Raw genomic sequence first — 21,275 nt, 5'->3', positions numbered from 1 at the left:
AAGTCAGCCCATGATTGAATTTTATTTTATTTAAGCTTGATATGCCTTTTTAGAGAAAATAAAAGTTAATGGAACTCTTTACTATAGTTTATTTTTACTGTTTAATTCGCTTTCGTATCTAGAAGGCAGAAAGAAAGATACACACACACATATGCACACATCTTTCTTCCTTTCTTCCTTCCATTTCTCTCTCTCTTCTTCCTTCCTTCTTCTTCTTTTTTTGTAACTTTTGGACCAAATATCACTTTGCTGTATTTTGAATAGTGAATTATAATCTCAAAGCACATGTCTCTACGAAGAACTTGGTTAAAATTTAAAAATAAGGCTTCTATTATTGTGCAGGGGTGTGTTTATATCTTGTTAGTTGTGAAGTTGAACTAATGTGACAAAGCTGTGCACTTAGAAAAGGTGAATGTGTTGAAAGATACTTAGATGAGAAGTTAAGTTACAGTCTTTATGTATTACGATACTTTATTTATTATGATACCCCATTTTGAACATGGCTGCAGGATTTCATCATTTTAAAAAGAATTGTAGCTTTCATTTCTGTTTTCTTATCTATCCGTGAATGTTTATTCAGCTCAGTTTTATATATGTGTGTGTGTATTAAATTTTATTTGTTTTTATTAGAAAGGCAGATTTACAGAGAGAAGGAGACAGAAAGATCTTTAATCTAATGGTTCACTCCCTAAATAGTCGCAAAAAGGCTGGAGCTGAACTGTTCTGAAGCCAGGAGGTGCTAGTTTTTTCTGGGTCTCCTGCAGGTGGGTGCAGGGGCCCGTCCCTAAATTCAGGTTTGGGGCCATTCTATACTGCTTTCCCAGTCTACAAACTTTGAGCTGGATGGTAAGTAGAGTAGCCGGGACATGAAGTGGTGCCCATATGGGATCCCAGCACTTGCAGGCAGAGAATTATTCAATTGAATCATTGTGCCTTGCCCTGGCTCAGTTTTGAGATTGATACTAGATGCAGAGAAGATGCTGTGACTTTCAGTGACATTTTCTAGATTAACTTATACCCTGAAACTTGAATTTAGTTTAAAATAAATGTGAGCATCAGGAATCAATTACCTAGCTCAAGATAATTTTGGATAATTAAATATATGTTTTAAGTTTCCCTTTGCAGAATTTTTATTTGTGTGGTGTAACAGTAATGATGGTACATTAGGAAAAATGTAGATTTTATATGACCATACAAAAATACTTAAGCAAATTTTTATTTTTCAATTTGCTTATTTGCACAGTCAGCATAAGAACATAGGGTCAGGCCCGGCGGCGTGGCCTAGTGGCTAAAGTCCTCGCCTTCAACGCCCTGGGATCCCATATGGGCACCGGTTCTAATCCCGGAAGCTCCACTTCCCATCCAGCTCCCTGCTTGTGACCTGGGAAAGCAGTTGAGGACAGCCCAATGCATTGGGACACTGCACCTGCGTGGGAGACCCGGAAGAGGTTCCAGGTTCCCGGCATCGGACCGGCGCGGACTGGCCCGTTGCAGCTCACTTGGAAGATCTTCCTCTCCGTCTCTCCTCCTCTGTGTATATCTGGCTGTAATAAAATGAATAAATCTTTTTAAAAAAAAAAAAGAACATAGGGTTAGTGAGTGTTAATGCCTGTGATCTTAGCCCATAGATTGGCATACATTAGTCTGTCTGCAAATTCTAATTATTGTAATTGTCATTCTCCTGGTTCTTTCTTTTTTTTTTTTTTTTAAAATTTACTTATTTTTATTACAAAGTCAGATATACAGAGAGGAGGAGAGACAGAAAGGAAGATCCTCCGTCAGACGATTCACTCCCCAAGTGAGCTGCAACGGCCTGAGCTATGCTGATCCAAAGCCGGGAACCAGGAACCTCTTCCGGGTCTCCCACACAGGTGCAGGGTCCCAAGGCTTTGGGCCGTCCTTAACTGCTTTCCCAGGCCAGAGCAGAGAACTGGATGGGAAGTCGAGCTGCCGGGATTAGAAATGGCACCCATGTGGGATCCTTGTGCGTTCAAGGTGAAGTCTTCAGCCTCTAGGCCACGCCGCCGGGCCCTCCTGGTTCTTTCTTAAGGCAAATGAAGAGAGTACGAATGTATAGAGATCCCAGAGACCTAAAATGTGGTCATTGCCAACATGACTACAGAAAAATAATGTTCTTAAACATCCATTATGCTATTTAAATAGCACTACAAATCTTAGCCAAGCTCTACTGTATTTGAAAGTTAAGAGCCCTTTTGGAATATATAGTTTCCACAAATTTTTTTCATCAAGTTGGAATAATGAGTACTATTGTGGATAATGTTCTGACCTTTATATATAAATTTAACGAGATAGGTAGGACATTTACTCTTAAATGGAAGTAAATGAATTATACTGTACAAGACAGGTAATACAAAGCATCTCTATATGCTTGTGGATTTAGAAGTAATTTCCTTTAAAGGTTAATGAGCTAAGAAAATTAGAAGAAGCACATTGGTCGCAAGTTCCCTTTCAAACATTTACTAGTGCATTTTAATTGATAGATACTGTAAATAAATAGTTGAAACTATAATATTCAAAGAAAAAAATTCTGTTGTAGGTCACCCTTTACTTTATGAAATATGATAAATTGTGGTGATGGTATTTCCTGATTCTAAAATCAGATTCATTTTCTTTCTCAGTAAGTCATCTCAAAAACAATATACAAGTGGGCCTCAAATTTGGGGGAAAAAAGGAGCGTAAGATATATTTATTTTGGTGCAAACGTTTTTAAATCCTTGAGTAATATTTTAATAGTACTTGCATCTTCTAGATACTTATAGAAGGCTTTCATACTTATGCAGTACAACATATTCTGAAATTTGATGACAATTCTATTATAAACAAAGTATTTTCTATAATATTAGTTCACATTTGCAGCCAGGAATGACAGAATGCTATTTTCACATGTGTAAATATAGATACTGAGTCTGACACAGTTCTTGGGTTATTCTGATATGAGATTTAGACATTGTAAGTGGCACTATAGCCACCTTCCAACACCTACCTTCAAAAGTCTGTTTTTGTGACACTATTTACATGATTCATGCTTGACTTGCTGTATTTGCTCATATCTCATTGTTTTATCAGAATACTCTAACCAGAGTAGCACATAAAGAAAGGTCATTGTTTTGTAGGTTGAAAGTTTAGGATTAGGCGGCTGTATCTGCTTCACTTCTGGTGAGTGCTCTCCTGCTGCGTTACATCATGATATATGATGCACTCAGACTGTGTTTGAGGAGGAGTGATAATATGGTGAGAAAATCAGGAAATGGAATAGTGACAGTCTTACTCTTTTGTAATCACTGTCTTAACAGAACTAATTAGGTAACTTAATAAACAAATTAATCCCTTCCAAGGACCGTGCTCCCATATTCTAGTCACCCCATATTAGGCTCCACCTCTCAAGAGTTCTATCACATTCCAAAATTGCCACTTCCAACAAATGACTCTTTGGAAGATAGACACAAACCATACCCACACTTACAGCCCTTGCTTGCTGATTTAAATAGATATGTAGTTGTGAATCAGTGAATTTGAAGTTCCTTTTAAAAAAAGATTTATTTTATTTAAAATAAATTAAAACATAGTGCATCGAAAATTTTATTTCATTTACTTGAAAGAGTTACAGAATCAGAGGGAGACACACACACGCACAACAGAGTGGGAGCTAGAGAGTGAGCCAGAGAGAAATCTTGCATCTGCTGGTTCAGTCCCCAGATGGATCCAATGATCCCGGATGGGTCAGGCTGCAGAGGGTTAGCAGGGAACGGGATTTGAAGGAAAATAGCAAAGACTTGGAGCCTTTAGTGGATACTGACGCTGCCGGTGATAGCTTAACTGATTATGCCACAACACCCAACATCAACACCTATTTTGAGATTCTTGAGAAAAAAAAATCAAGTTTGTCTTTTCTTAAATGGCACATTTCCTATAGCAGAATGTTTTGAATGCACCCATATTATTATAGAAGGTATCAGGACTTTGGTTTTGTGACTGTATAACGTTTTACATATATTTCAGAGGCAGGGGCAGACAGAGGGAATGAGCCAGAAAGAGGGAGATTCACAGAAAGACAAGGAGGGGACGGAGAGAGAGAGAGAGAGAGAGACTGCTATTTGCTTATTTTACTCACATTCCAAATACCATAGGTGGTTAAAGTAGGGTCAGGTTTGTTTTGGGAGCTGGGAACGTAGTCTACGTCTCCAGTGTAAGAGCAGGAACTAAGTACTTCGGTCATCACTCTCAGGGTTCAGGCCTGCCAGCAGGCCCCGAGGTCACCGAGGGTGAGGCAGATGGTGGCCTTTGGGTAAGAACCACCTGGTGAGGAATGTCCGCTTTCTTATGCCCAGGTTACTGCTTTTAAGAGCGAGTCGGCAGGAGGGAGCCTTCCGGCAGACCCCACAGCCAGCAAAGACGCTGTAATTGGCTGTATGACCCGTCTATCTCCCTAGATCAGAGGTCATGTTCCAGGTGTACTTGCCTTGACCTTCTAGCCATATTGGAGGTCACACTCCATGTGCGGGCCTGGAAGCTGGGCCTCAGGCCGTGGGGAAGGTTAGGCTTAAGCTACGCCCTCCAGGCAGCAGGGCAGGGGCCTGGGAAGATCACCCACACATCACTGCTGCCTCCCAGGTTATGCACCAGGGAGAAACTGCAATCTGGAGCCTGAAGTCGTATAAAATCTAGGATTATTAAATATTAGATGTAGGCATCCCAACTACAGCCTGAATTGTTAAGTCAGATTGAACTTAAGATATCTGTTGACTATTTTGTCCAACACATTCTGTAACTTTAAAAAATAGGCTTTTTCCCCCATATTTTTACTCTGCAAGCTGTGTGCAAACTTGTAGTTTTGATTTTTCTTTCTTCTTTTTTTTTACTTTGTAAAATGTTTGTTAAAAGCTAAGGTCAGAATGAGTATGTTAGCTTAGATGTACAAAGCACCGAGATCACCAGTATCTGTACTTAGTGTCCACCTTTGTCCACTGGAGCTCTTCGTGGGCAGTCGTCCACACTGGACTGTCAGCTGCTGGGGTAATCGTGCTTTCTTCTGGACTCCTGAAAGACTTGACTGAGTTTGTGTCAAAGTTGACTTTTTTCCTCTTATTAAGTAGAAAGGGTATACTCTAGTGATAAATAGATGTGTGAATGTGTATAGAAATATATGTATATATACACATGAATTTTTATTTATATATATTTAATCTATGTATAGATTCTATGCATATACACATATATGCTATATATGTGCTATACATATACAGCATAGTAAGTACGTAAATCAGAACTAAAAACTCGAGGAGAATTCAGGTTGACAGAGTTTACTTTGACAAGAAGCACCAGAATGAGCATTTCAGATCAAAGATGATGATGAATGCAAAATTCCTTCCTCTTCCTCCAGCACATTACAATGTGTTGAGCTACACTTGTAACCAAAAATATGTGAAATAATATACAGCAATTATGTGATTTGTTCAGTCTGGAATTTGCTTTATTTAGACCTAGTTAAACAACTGCCAGCCTGGGATTGGTTGGTGGGCCAGTTGATGTGACTGGCTCACTGGTCAGAGAGCTCTTAGGTCACAATCTCAACATGCTAAGGTGTAGCCCTCCGTGCATGGAGTCCGTCTGAGCCACAGTTATTGTTCAAGTTTGGGGGCCTAATCTGCTTGTCTTCAACCTCAGTGATTAAATCATTTGTTGTTATGAGGTATTATGCACTTAGGCAGTTATGTGTACAGTGCTTTTATATGGCTGATGATATAGAATGTTTGCATCACAAATTCATGATTAATGTGTCATATTTTGCCATTCAGATGAATCTTGTAAAACTTGGCTGTAGAAAATTTTCAGTTTCTTCATAGCCATATGAAAATCATTGTTGAAAGGAGTTCCATCATTGGACAAAAAGTCATTATGTAGATGCTAAATATAGCTTGTTATTGCTGCAGTTTACCATTTCTGTGTATGATTATTATAAATTTGAATATTAAAATCACCTTTGTTTTAAATAGTTGAATAACAAAATAATGAAATTGTTGAAAATTTGGCTTTAACTTTTAATTATAAATAATGTTATCAGTTGAAATTATTAAAGATTTTATAAATTATACTTTGGATACACCTAAATGTTTGCAAATCACATGTAGGCTATTTTTATATTCCAAAGAAGCCCACATACACCTTCTTTTTTCCTTATCCATAATTGGATTTCAGATTGGAGACATTTTGTGTTTGACAATGTTTATATGGTTTATATTACTGTGTGATGCTCAGTCTCCCAAATTCCAACCATATTTTGGGCCAGCATGGCAAATGATAAATAGATCTGAGGACTGGAATGATATACAGTTTCTCTGTTTAAAACATTCATTTTTATTTGTTAAATTATATTTTTCTTGTTTTTCAGGTGCTCCAGTTGATGTACTAAAAGCATTAGATTTTCATAATTCTCCAGAAGGAATATCAAAAACAACAGGATTATGCACAAACAGAAAAGATTCTAGAGGATCAGATGCTGCTTATAGAGTTTCGAAACAAGCACAACTCAGTGCCCCAACAAAGCAGTTATTTCCAGGTGTGCTAACTTTGTTCTTATTACAGCATATTACTACTGTTGTTGATGCTAACGCTACATGTCTCTCATGGCTAAATATTAATATTTGCTTTTATTATGATATCTAATATATAACAATAAGCTAAAATACAGTTATTTCATGTACCAGGCATTAAGTACTGTGCTCACAAAAGTGATGTAATAAAAATCAATAATAATATAATCACAATCTAAAAAGTGCAATCACAAAAACATATTCATTGGAATATTTAATAATTCATTATTTGAGCTCAGCACAACATAATTTGAAAGGCCATTGTATGTCTTGCCCATTTTTTGTATGTAAAACTCATTCCCTGGGGAAAAGGATTATAGGAAAATTCATCCTGACTTACTCTTTAGATTTACTTAATGAGGTTGCAGATTTATTCATATTTAGGACTTATTTTTTTTCCAATTTGTGTAAATTTTTCTGTTGACAGAAGTGGTTATTTTGTAGATATTAATTACACATTATTTTTGGTTGCTGTTCTTACCTGAAAAATTAAGTTAGTATATTTCACAGTTATTAGGATTACTGAGAACAGAGTGTATATTGACTTCAACTGGCTTGTTTTTGTATTGGTATTGAAGAATATTTGGACTGTTTTCTTTTTTTTTTTCCATGAAAGCAGAGCTTAAGCTAATAACACCAGTTATGTGGTGATAATGATAACATGGACTGAAGGAGCTCAGTGGTGAACATCACGTTTTCTATGCAGGGAGTTTGTTAGGTGTACTTTCCCGCATGCAGCTGCATGCCAATTATTTGTCTTTTTTTTTTTTTTAAAGATTTATTCATTTTATTACAGCCAGATATACAGAGAGGAGGATAGACAGAGAGGAAGATCTTCCGTCCGATGATTCACTCCCCAAGTGAGCCGCAACGGGCCGATGCCGGGAACCTGGAACCTTTTCCGGGTCTCCCACGCGGGTGCAGTGTCCCAAAGCATTGGGCCGTCCTCAACTGCTTTCCCAGGCCACAAGCAGGGAGCTGGATGGGAAGTGGAGCTTCCGGGATTAGAACCAGCGCCCATATGGGATCCCGGGGCTTTCAAGGCGAGGACTTTAGCCGCTAGACCACGCCGCCGGGCCCCAATTATTTGTCTTTATACATATAAACTGGATGTCTTCATCCTCACCTAACAGAAGAAATGGAGTTTCAGAGACACTATCTTGCTTAACTGATGCAATGGGGAAAAGTACACATTTTACTTCAAGTTTGGTCCACTCCAATGTTATATATCATCAAGTGTTCCTTTTTGCTATTTTGAATTCCCCTTACCAGCAATTTGTCATGGAATTCTTTGCAAGACAATCTATACCTTCTCCTGTAGGGATTGGAATTTCTTATTTTAGTGTCAGTCTGTTTTTTAACAAAAGAAAAAACAATTATGCAAAGAAAAACTTACAGAGTAATGCAGTATATTTTTCATAGAAGGAATTTTAAAGTATTTTGAAAACATGTTTATTTGATCTTTCATTGATTATCCCATTATATTTTCTGTTTGGCAATAATATTTTATGAACCAAAGTATTAACATAGATATGAAAAATATAATTCACATTTTCTCTAGATTTAAAATAAAGTTAAAATACTAAATGTGTAACATATTCTTAGGTAAAATTTTCAAAATCTGCATAATAAAAGTTAAAAATGTTTTCCTTTTGTTTACATTCAGATGCATTTTTCAAATACATTCCTAGTAGATAAAAGAATGATGATTTTTAAGAGAATAAATATAAAAATAGACAAAAATATTAGAAATAAAAAACCTCCAAATTTTTATTTTTTCTAATTTGGCTCATTTTGGAATCAGTTTATTCTGCCTTTCAATGTGACAGGTGCTTGATTTGATTAATTGATTATTTCTGTAGCTTTACTCATGTAGAAAGGATACGTTGTATGCCTCTAGGATCTTCCATTCCAGTTAATAGGATTATGCGTTCTCAAAGTTTTCACCCCTCATCAAACAAAGCGTGTATCTTAAGCATATTATTTTCATTACTATTTCACATAAGGATTATCTGTATTAGATGTCTCATTTTTTCCCTCAGAAAAGTGATTCTAAGAGTCTTCTTCTCAGCTTTGTAAATGAATAATTAATAAAAATTAGTAATTACAATATGATACAATATGCAGATAGTGAAGACAACCAGTAATAAAATCAGTGGACATAGATTTGAAAAGTGTACTTGGAATATGCTTTTAGCCCTATATGAAGACAGAAAAGCAACATTCCTTCTTATGAATAAAGCAAGACAGAGTCGTAGTACAGTCTACAATCATTGAGATAAGAGGGATGGTCAGTTAGGTACAGTCACTCTAATATTCTGGCGGAATGAAAATGTATGTATAATGAAAATATTTGTATGATTGTGCTAAAATGTTCAGAGGAATTAAACAGAAGCTACGATCTACAGATTCTATCTGTACTTGCCATGGGACAGATGTGCTATGAGAAACTGTGTACATTGTCTTATATCATCATTGCAGTTAGAGTAGCAGAAATTCAAGCCACTATTTAGGAGTTTTGTTTTGTGGCTTTTCACTTGGGGGGATTTATAGTGACTGTGTATTAGAGACTGACATGTACAGAAGTGAGCACATGGTGCAGTGTGCATCTCTACTTCTGGATCAAGGATGAACTCCCAGTGAAAGTGTTAAATGTGCCTTGACAATGGGATGCTGGGCTTTCTGACATTGTCCATGCCCACAACGATGGACTTCTGACTGACTATGAGGAATTATGCTGTTGTAATGATATGGGAGAATTCAGTGGGGTAGAGGGAGACAAGGGGAGGGAGTTGGAGAAATCCCAGGGTCTATTGAATCGTATCATAAAATGATAATACTAATATGATAATAATAATAATAATATGACAGAAAAAATCCTAAAATTCCAGAGGTGGTGAAGGGTTTGAAGCTTACAGACAATCCTAATCCTTTTTTAGACTAAAGTGTGCCCTTCCACCACATAAAATGAGTTTTCTTCCCAGATTAAAATTCTGTTGACTAGTAAGCTACATCAGAAAAGTACTTTAATTGAAGGAAAATATAACTTATATGTAACAATATTAACCACACTTAAAAAAATGAAAACAGGGCCCGGCGGCGTGGCCTAGTGGCTAAAGTCCTCGCCTTGAGCGCGCCTGGATCCTATCTGGATGCCGGTTCTAATCCTGGCAGCTCCACTTCCCATCCAGCTCCCTGCTTGTGGCCTGGGAAAGCAGTCGAGGACGGCCCAAAGCCTTGGGACCCTGCACCCGCTTGGGAGACCCAGAGGAGGTTCCTGGTTCCCGGCATCGGATCGTCGCGCAACGGCCTGTTGCGGCTCACTTGGGGAGTGAAACATCAGATGGAAGATCTTCCTCTCTGTCTCTCCTCCTCTCTGTATATTCGGCTTTCCAATAATAATAAATCTTTGAAAAAAATGAAAACAAAATAAAAAACTTAATGCACTTTTTTTGCATCAAATTTATTTAGGTATGCAGCATTTATTAATCTGTAAGACCCATTTTAAATTTTTTGACTGGACCTTCTATACTCAAAGTGATTTATGGTTATTATTCAGTTAACACATAATTTTGTATATATATACACACAAAACAAAGGATGCAAAAGCATTTTAAGCTATAATCACTTAAGATTCTTAATTTGTATTTTTAGTATTAACATGCATCTTTTAGTAAAAAGACGAGTGGTTATTGCCTGCTGAGATAATATTATTAGTTTAATTGATTCATTTGCTTAGCAAATGCTTATCTATTATCTTTGTAGCTCAGATATAATGTTGGACACTTAGGATATTATTGTGAGAGGTGATGGGAAAAAATATTTCTCTTTCTTGAATGAAACCAAGACACCTCAATACCTAATCACAATGATTTATAATGCCATTCTTTTTATTAATCTAACTATCACATGGTAAAAGTTGGTATAAAATTTCTGAACTCTTTTTTTAAAGATTTATTTATTTTTATTGCAAAGTCAGATATACAGAGAGGAAGAGAGACAGAGAGGAAGATCTTCCATCCATTGATTCACTCCCCAAGTGGCCACAACGGCCAGAGCTGTGCCGATCTGAAGCGGGGAACCAGGAGCCTCTTCCAGGTCTCCCACACAGGTGCAGGGTCCCAAGGCTTTGTGCTGTCCTCAACTGCTTTCCCAGGCCACAAGCAGGGAGCTGGATGGGAGTGGAGCTGCTGGGATTAGAAATGGCGCCCATATGGAATCCTGGTTTATTCAAGGTGAGGACTTTAGCCTCTAGGCCACCATGTCAGGCCCAAAATTTCTCATCTTTTGAAGGGATGACACCAGGGATACCTTTATAAAATCTGTTATTAGAGTAGACAAGCCCTGAAAATGACAAGGTTTATAAGGTAGTGCTTCAAGCATTGTTTTGAAACCTTATTGACATCTAGATCTTGTTTTATATGTTTTAACTAAATTTCATGTAATAATTTTGTCTTAGCTCACTGGCTTTAAATTTGGAGTATAACTTGAATTAGCATTACAAGGAAAACTTAAAGCAGTTATAACAAACCCTACTGTGTGTTGATTTAAACATAGGTGAGTTGCTAGGGCTCCAGAGAAAGCTCAAAAATATGATGTGGATATAGGAATAATTGGAAATTCAGAATTTCTAACTCTTTGTCTTTCTCTTCTCAGGTGGAAGTTTTCCTGAAGACTTTTCAATATTGTTTACAGTAAAACCTAAGAAAGGAATTCAGTCTTTCCTTTTATCTATATATAATGAACATGGCATTCAACAAATTGGCGTTGAGGTTGGGAGATCACCTGTGTTTTTGTATGAAGACCACACTGGAAAACCTGCCCCCGAAGACTATCCTCTCTTCAGAACTGTTAACATTGCTGATGGGAAGTAAGTAGCAATGTGTTCAAATTATGCTGAAGCAATTCTTTCATTCAGTTATTCAAGAAATGTTTATAAAACATGATGTAGTTTTTTCCCCCCCTCTGGTTTGTGGGTAATTCACTGTAGAGAGACTTGTGATAAAGAAATGTATGATGGATTAAAATATATTACTTTTCGTAGTTTGTATTCTGAGCAGGGAAACCATGAAATAGAGTTTTTACCTATTAATAAATATTATGTAAGGTAAAAGTGGGAGAAAAAGAGAGTAAATCAAAAGGTTTAAGATTTGAGAGCAGAGACAATTTCCCTCAGGAGTGATATGTAGGGGCTGAGTTTGGCTTTGTGGTTAAATTGCTGCTTGAGTGACTGGGTCTAATTCCTGGCTCTGCTCTTTATTCTAGCATCTTTCTTGGCAGAACTAAGAGGCAGCAGATGATCCTTTTAGTAGTTGGTTCCTTGCCACTCACAGGGAAGACCTGGATTGAGATCAGTGTTCCTAATTTGGTCAAAGTCCAACCATATAGGATTTTAGGGATTGAATCAGCAGATGGGCACTCCTCTCTAAAATTGAATTTTAAAAATTTAATTTAAAAAGATAGGCTCTTTGGCTTGGAGTATATATTAATTTCACTTTCACTGTATTAAGTAGCTTTTCATTATAAATCTTTGCCAGACTCAAATCAGAGTCCAGAGTGCTAACCATTGCACCATGGAAGCACCAGACTCAAAACAGATGCTTATTCTAGTTGAATGTACTGGTAAAAAAAGCCCAAAGGTTAAATGTATGTGGAAACATACTTAGTCTTCATCAGTGACATATCAACACGGTAAAATTCACACCATGATGAACGTGATAAACTTACTGTTCTAGGAGGGCAGTACGGGAGAGATTGCTGAATCTCTGATTTCAGGGTGTTTTTCTGAATTATTAGAAGCAACATCAGATATCACCAGTATACCAGTGAACAGCCAGATGACAGGGACGGAGACACCACTGGGAGGTCAGATAGTGTAAGGTATCACACAAGGTGATCAGCTCTTTGGCTTCTATTTTGAGAGAAACTGGAAGTTGTTGAGTTCAGTGTGATGGCTCAGTTGGCCAATCATCCCATGGCAAGTGCCATTATCCCATATGGCACCATTTCATGTCCTGGCTGTTCCACTTTCCATCCAGCTCCCTGCATAGGATTTGTGAAAGCAGAGGAGGATGGCATACATGCTTGGACCCCTTCATCCACGTGGGAGACTCAAAAACAGCTCCTGGCTCCTGGCTTTGGATCAGCTCATCTCTAGCAATTGCAGCCATCTGGGGAGTGAATCATCAGATGGAAGATCCTTCTGTCCCTTCTATAAATCTGCCCTTCAAATAAAGATAAATATATCTTTAAAAAAAGACATTGGAAACCTTTAGTTGCTTTTTCAGCAGAGATTAAACTTATATATTACCAATTTTAATTTAGGTGAACATAGGCATTTTTACATGATATTTGACATATGCCATATTCTAAGCATTTTATAACTACTTCTATTGAATTTTCTACAATTTTATTTTTCTTAATTCTTTATTTTTCATGATGCAGTACCTTAGACTCAGGGATTTCCCCTTCTGTGCCCTTCCATTCTGTTCTCACTCTTCTGTTCTCCCCTACATTGTAAGAATAGTATAGTCCTTCAGTAACAGTCACAAGTCCATCATTCTGCTATTTTAGTATATCCTGACAATTGTAGGTACAGAGAATGGCATGAAGTCCAGCACTCTAGCATCAATGTATATGTAACTGTTTCATTGGGAGTCCATCTTTTTTTCAGAAGTAGAGACATATACTGCAGTGTATCTCAATAATTCAACAATTTGTTGAATGAAATTTATGCAGAATATTTATTTAGCTTTTCATTAATGTATTCTTTCAGTAATAATTCATTAAATACTTTTTATGCATTACTCTATTAACTTGAGATTGTGAAAATGTGCCTCTTGTTGAGCTAAACTGGAATTAACAATTTATTTGCAAAAAAAGATATGTAAGAAAAATTTGCTTTTTTCCCTACTGATTGTTAGCTTTTTTTTTTTTTTTGACAAATAAATGGGTAATTTTATCAGTGCTGTGAAACAAAAATATGCAGTAAATAATTGTCATTAGTACTAACTTGGTGCTGTAGGGGTCTTTTTTTAAAGCATTTATTTTATTTATTTGAAAGGCAGAATGATAATGAGTAAGAGACAGAGAAAGGTAACTTACACCCATTAGTTTTTTTTGCTGAATGATCTCAAAATTTGGTGCTTGGCCAAGCTAAAACCAAGAGCCAGAAATTCTATTTTTTTGATAACATTTCTCCCATCAAGAGCTTTGCTTTCTGTTAAGCTATTGATCAAATTCACTGCTGGGATTTATGTTTAATTATTACAAAGTCACTAAATCTATTGTAGTATATCATTCCTACAAATGTGTTTGATATGTACTTAAAATTGTTTGACAAAGGAGTGTATTTGCAACAGAACTAGCAGGTATTTTTTCTGGCCACACTAAGTTATATTCACACAAACTTGATTTTTTAAGAGTAATCATGATATTTATTCCATAAATAGCTATATATTCATGGCACTTGGCCACTAGCATAGTGCATGGAAGTTGCATCAAGTGAACAATCCAAGGTGAATTGTGTCCCCCTCAACTCCCTGCCCATTCCTAGAACTTAAACTTGTTAGAGAGGATAGACAACTGACAAAAAATGAAATGCAAAAGGCTGATCATTTTGTGAATAGGTAGAACAGCATTCATTGCAGGATGAAACAGATATATTTGGAACTTTCAGGATTGGATCCTGTAAGCCAGATGCAAAATGTCTGAAATGAAATCATAGATGGCCAGCAGTGACCCTGAAAGGCAAAGTAGGACTTCATCTCTTATTGTATATATGTGTGTATGTATGTATGTATTTTTAGCAAGACAAAAACTTAATATAACTGATAATGTCAAAAAGTCACTCTGGTCACCCAAGGGTAGAAAAGAGCAGTTAGGAATGTTAATGCAAAGAGAAATGGCTACCAGGAGTAGGTTTAGGTGCATTTGATTCTATTTATACTTTATATGAATGGATAGAATTTTCCAGCAATGCTGTGCAGTAGGTGAGCATGGGAATAATTAAGAATCACTTCAAAGTTAATTTAATTTGGAATTTTAAACATTATCTATGATATCATGATGATAGCATATCATTATTGTTACAGCTTACATTAATTTGATGAAATACTAAGATTACAGTTATAATCAGCTTTAATCGAAATTGTTTTAAATTTCTGCTAATGAAAATCACACAGCTGCCACACTAGGCATGGTTTAAATTAAGACCCAAGGCTTCTTGGCATAAGTATATGTAAATTTTATTCTCACTGTGTTAGATGACTTGTTACATAAATCTTTACTAGACTCAAACAAAGCAATTGCCTACCCTAGTTGAATGTGCTAGTGGAAAGTGTATATGGAAATTTATTTGAGTCTCATCAGTGCTGGTGGAAAGACCAATGATCAAGTTTATGGAAATATACTTGATCCTCATCAGTGACCATGCCAAGCACCATGAAATAGACATTTAAGAAAGGATCCTTCAACTTTTTTGGTGCTGTATTTTATGGATCTCATTTTAACTACTTCTGGAATATTAATCTAGTGATTTTCATTTGGAAAAAAAATAAAATATAAGCCAGAGTGGCTTGCAGAATCCAAATGACCATCTCTTAATAGTTTATGTTAGTACCAGATATAGTTAATAAAACCAAGTGTTTTATGGTATGGCTAAGTATGCATATTTCCAAAGGGCTAGCCATGTCTCCGCCCCTAGGCCTGTCATCACTGCTCTGAATTAGCTGGCGTATTAGCTGCAGAATGAGTTGAGTTGACTCTACTTTCAGTGTTCCTGCTTCTTGCCAACCCTGGAGTGAAGGAGAGATATTGTGTCTCAATCTTGGATTCGGCCCACAGTAGTGATCTATAACTGTCTTGAAATTAAAGTGGAAAAAGAAAAATCACTTGAACTGAATGTGAATAAAGACAGAGTAGCACATTGTCTCTAACAATTAGAATGTTCAGTTGCTCCAGATGAAGCAGCCATTCAGTCAGCAGTCATTCCCTATTAGTCTCTATCAGTGGATCGCTGGAGAACTCTTTAAAGTGGTCATGCACTTTGGAAGAAAGCATTTACATACATAGAAACTATTACTTACCACATACTCCCTGCTCATCTCTATCAGATACCCTCATCAGGATCCAGTGTGATTAAGCTTTTGTTGCTACAGCATAAAGTCAAGTAAAGGATGGGCATTTCCTTATCAGCATGGAAAGCTAATCCTGCTGTATATCTTAAACTGCTGAATCCCTTTGAGTCCCTCACACTGCACAGTAAAAGTGTACTCCATCTGCTGGTTGACGGTTTATAAGAGCCTACTTGTACAATGTCAGTTCACTTTTTGCAAGTTAAAACTCACAATATTTTAAATTTAAGCATTGGTTTGCAGTATCTTTGAAACTTACAAAGGAATTGGCCTTTTTTTTTTAAGGTGGCATCGGGTAGCAATCAGTGTGGAGAAGAAAACTGTGACAATGATAGTTGATTGTAAGAAGAAAACTACAAAACCACTTGATAGAAGTGAAAGGGCAATTGTTGATACCAATGGAATCACCGTTTTTGGAACAAGGATTTTGGATGAAGAAGTTTTTGAGGTAAAAATGCACCAAACTTTAAGCAGAATATTATTAAATTAGCTGAAGTTAAACACTCTAAAAGGTGACCTATTTTCTTCCTCTGTGGCTTTGGTGGTGATGTTTTCTATTGTTCAGCCAAAGAATGGTTAGACAAAGGTGACTGTAACACCTGGGATACCTTCACAGAGACTGGCTGATTTGAACACAAGCATACTATTCTCTTGGGAAGGATAAACAACTTTACTGTTAATACCTTTTTTTCCTTTGTAAAAAAGAATATTTTGTTTCATTACCTTGTCTGGAAAATTGTTTTAAAGAAATGTCAATTTCATATAGTATGAATATTTTTAAGTTAAAACAGAGCTTAGTATTACAAAAGATGAACCATGTTTTAAATCAATTTTTATTTAATAAGGTGAACTGCATGACAAGAAACTTCCTTGCAATAGTATTTCACTAATTATCATCATCGCAATTTTAATCCTTTGACCACTGACTTTGATTCAATCATTCATTTTTAGATAGATCCAAATAGACCTGATCTCATATGCACTGGTGATTGTTTTAAGTGCAATTTCTAAGCCATTTATTTTTCAGAATCAAAAAAAAAAAAAGTAGTTGTGTAACATTGGGATGATTCACATATGAATTTTTCTATATATTACTGATGTGTGAAAATTCATATATTTTTCTGTGTAAATGTATGTATACATATATAAACATATAGGAAGATAGCATATATTTTGTAACAATAATGGTACATAGATTGTCAGCTAAAGTATTACATTGTTATTCTTAGATATGTATAACATTTTCAAGTCAAATATTTGAGGTACACACACACATATATATATATATTTACGTATATTTGGAGTATTTGTTTACAATTTTTTCCTAACCAGTGTGTACCTAATGCTTTGATTCTATATAAAATATTCTAATTCTCTATGTCATACTGAATTAAAAGATAGACTTATTCTAGTAGTATGTAATAGTAGCATTCTATCAGATAAGCCAATTTATTACAATAATTGCAACTGCATGATAGTAAATGCACATGCTAAAATATGGTAAAATCTAGATAAATATTACTTATTTATCTTTGATATGAGCACATCTGAAATCTCTTAATTAGGAAAAATCTTATATTAATCATGTATTTTTGCCATGTGACTTAAGTTTTCTGAGCCTTGTTATTTCAATCATAATTTTTAATTATCACAATAGATAGGTTTCAGAAAGTCCACATATGGTGTGCTATGTAAAAACTTGAATGGATTTTAAATTCTTTCACCAAAACAAATTTTCTGTTGTGCAAGAGTTGAGCGAAGAATTAGGATATTCATTTAACTATAGCAAAGCTATAATTTAGTTCTAGAAAGCTGAATCTAAGCATATTCAAAGAGGTTAGGGTAACAGGATAATGATTCTAGAGTTATAAATGAGTAGGATTAATATAGTATTTCCAAACAAAAATCTTGGCACAGTGATTAATAATAAGGACACCACGAACTCAAGGTTGAATAGATAGTTGCTGGCCGGGTGTTCTTGCAGAAGTTCTTTTGTAACATTGTGATGGTTACGATTCTCAGGGACTCTCCTATATATTCATTCATTAGAATATTCCCCTTAACTGATTTCAACCTTCATTGTTTTAAATTTGTGTAGATCTGACACAAGCAATTCCATTTTGAACTCCATACCTTTCCTGTTGGCAATTTTCCAAACCACAAGTACATATTAGAAGTGTGAAAAAAAATTTGTCCATGCATCCGTTGAAATGATCAGGTTTTGATGTTAGTATGTTAAAGTACGTTGATTTGTTGCAAGGGTTTCGAAACTGCTCTTAGAAAGATTTATTATTTGTTTGAAAAGCAGAGTGACAAAGAGTGGAGGTAGAGATAGATACACATTCCATCTGCTGGTTCACATCCTAATGGTTGTGACGTTGAAGATAGCCGCCAAGGACTCTCTCCTGGTGTCCCACACAGGTTGCAGGGGCTCTGATTTTTGTGCCATCATTCCTTGCTGTTTTCCTAGACACATTAACAGTAAGCTCCATCAGAAGCAGAGAAGAAAGTATTCAGAATTGTATTCTGATACAGAATGTTGGATTTGTAAACTCAACTTTACCACTGGCAACACAATGCCAACCCCCAAAAGCTACTTTTCATTCCTTAGTAACCCCTACTTTGTCATGATGTATAGTATTCTGTTTATAGTGCTGGATTAAGTTTGATGATAATATTTGAAATTTTAGTTGTATTCATGAGCTATTAAGACATGATTCATTATTCTCTTTTTGTTGTTGTTGTTGTTGCTCTTTGGTATTAACATTATGGTGGTCTCATAACCTGATGTGAGCACTAATCTCCCACTACTTTCTAGAAGTTTTCATGGATTATTGATGGTGTTTCTTGAATGTCGGGTGGGAGCTCAAGTTTTCTTTTTAGAGGATTTATTATACTTAGGTTTGAAAAGATTTGCTTTACTTACCTGAAATGAAGAGCGGGGCGGGGTGGAGAGAGAATATCTTCCATTTGCTGGTTTAATCCCCGGTGGCCACATCAGGTAGAAGCCAGAAACCAGGTGCTTCATCTGAGAATCTCACATAAATTTGTATTTGAGATTTGTTTTATGATCTGGCATATGTTCTGTATGTGCAAACATAGCACATGTCTTTAAAAAGACTGAATTGTGGGCCCGGCGCAATAGCATAGTGGTTATAGTCCTCGCCTTGCACGCACCAGGATCCCTTTTGGGCACCGGTTCTAATCCCGGTGGCCCTACTTCCTATCCAGCTCTCTGCTTGTGACCTGGGAAAGCAGTCAAGGACGGTCCAAAGCCCTAAGCCTTGGGACCCATGTGGGAGACCCAGAAAAGCTCCTGGTTCTTGGCTTTGGATTGGCTCAGCTCCAGCCATTGTGGCTGCTTAGGGAGTGAATCATCGGACAGAAGATCTCCTCTCTGTCTCTCCTCCTCTCTGTATATCTGGCTTTCCAATAAAAATAAATAATAAATCTAAAAAAAAAAGGACTGAATTGTGAAACTATTGTGTGTCAACTTGATTTTTTATTTCTTTTTTTTAATCTATGAGTCGTTGAGGAGTATTATAATCTTGTATCATAATATTATAATTGTCTGTTCATGTTGCCAATCATTGCTCTATAAACTCTTAGTACAATGGCACTGATAACTGTTATTCTTTTCTGCTTGGAATAGTCCATTGTCAGTGTTTCTCTTTTATAACATTCTTTGTCTTGTATTTTATTTACCTAATATTTGAAAGCCCAGCCCTTTTTCCTTAAATTACTGTTCGGGGATGAATTTATTTTCTGCTCACTTGCTTTCAGCTGTCTGTGTCTTTGTCCTGTATTTGTGCTGATTGGAGCCAGCATATTTTAGCATTTTAATTTCTAATTTCCTTTCCTAATATCTGTCTTCAATTATGTGACATAAATTAAGTGTTGCTGGTTTATCATTGATTTTATTGGACTTAGATCTTCTGTATTATTTTGTTTTGTGCTGTTTCTGATCCTTTATTCATTTTCTCCATTGAAAGTTTTGTTGCTTTGATGATGGGATCCTAATTGCATGTGCTTTAGTATTGCATCTTATTTCATTCATTGTAATTTTTTGTTATTTCTTGGGGAAATTCTTTAAGAACCACAAAATATATGCTGAAGTTTTCTGAGATTTTTTTTATTATGTCATGTAATAAATAAATATGTATATATAAAATATCTTCTCTATGTGTATTATACATACACATGTATGCATATATGTATATATGTATTATATATATCCTTATATTATATTATATTATTATATATCACATATATCATATATACACTATATATACATACATACATATGCATATATGCATTATATAGTATATATTCTTATATTATTGTATATCATATATCACACAAATATATATACACACTATATGCACACATATACACTATGTATAATATAGTATGTATATCATATTATATATTATGTAACACATAGTCATATATCACAATCTATAACATATAATATACAACATATAATATAATATATATGTTATATAAAATACATGCACATTATATATTATATGTTACAATATATGTATTATATACACATGTGTGTATATATATATATATATATAGAGAGAGTATACACCAGCTCTCTTTTAAGTATACTTGTAATACTTACTGGATATATATAGATTTGTATTTTATATTAATTACATATTATACTTTAAACAGTCAAAAATAGTTTGAAGGTATTAAGAAAAATTAATTTACCTCTTTCCAAACTACTTTTTTCATTTTCTAAACTCCAGCTTTTCCTGGGACATAATTTCCCAATAGGTAGGTTTTAGCATTCTTTGTAGAATAGATTTATTACTAATATGTTCTCCTAGTTTTCTTATTTATGAGAATGGTTTTCACATTCTATTCAGAATGTATAAGACTGAATTGAACATTTTATTATCTTAGAATTCTGAGACATGTTCTTTAGCAAATTTTATATTCAAATTATTTTCCTGTAATTTGCATACTACTGTCTAGCTGCTATCAATATTTTTTTCTTTTACTTGATGTTTAGTTTGATGAGGAAGCACTGTTGATGACTAACACACCAAACTGGTTGGGGGCATTGCTGTAGAGCCCCCAAGCTGGGTCTGCATTGCCAGTGCACAGGAAGCTGATCATTCAGGCAGTAGGGAGAAAATAATTGTTCGTTGTTGTTTTTTGTTTGTTTGTTTTTGTAAAATGCAGAGCAAGATGAAAGGCAACTGTTGTTTAATTTCCTGGGCTCCCTGAGAAGTTATGGGAGAAGGTTTTTTTTTGTATCAAAATTGATGCCGAGAGGTAGATCTTCAGCTCATGTTCCAGTTCCTGTTTGGCCAGTGAATCTCATGACCTGCCTTTGCTTGGTCAGTGATGTTATGCTGTTTAGGGAATTTATGATGGTCTGGTGGGCTTCAGTTGTTGTGGGGTTTTATGAAAATGGCAGGTATATTTGGCCCAGGTCTGGAATTCCTCTACCCAAGTCGCCCCAGGAAATCACTGGCCATCATGGTTCTTACATATTGGAGAAGCAGAAGAC

At 35.7% G+C, this 21,275-nt stretch overlaps 1 protein-coding gene across 2 annotated transcripts in view; it reads left to right on the top strand.

The window, feature by feature from the left end:
- Positions 1–21,275, top strand: part of COL11A1 (collagen type XI alpha 1 chain) — a 187,183-nt gene that overhangs the window by 16,491 nt on the left and 149,417 nt on the right. For both annotated transcript variants that reach the window (XM_058659710.1, XM_058659707.1), the window contains exons 2-4: positions 6,410–6,577; positions 11,268–11,481; positions 16,031–16,193. In XM_058659710.1, coding sequence (XP_058515693.1) covers positions 6,410–6,577; positions 11,268–11,481; positions 16,031–16,193 — 545 coding nt within the window. The remainder of the gene's footprint in view (positions 1–6,409; positions 6,578–11,267; positions 11,482–16,030; positions 16,194–21,275) is intronic.

This window comes from Ochotona princeps, chromosome 2, assembly GCF_030435755.1.
Source record: "Ochotona princeps isolate mOchPri1 chromosome 2, mOchPri1.hap1, whole genome shotgun sequence".
NCBI lineage: Eukaryota > Metazoa > Chordata > Mammalia > Lagomorpha > Ochotonidae > Ochotona > Ochotona princeps.
Note: the sequence above shows the minus strand (reverse complement) of the source record. Positions and strands in the feature narration are given on the sequence as shown.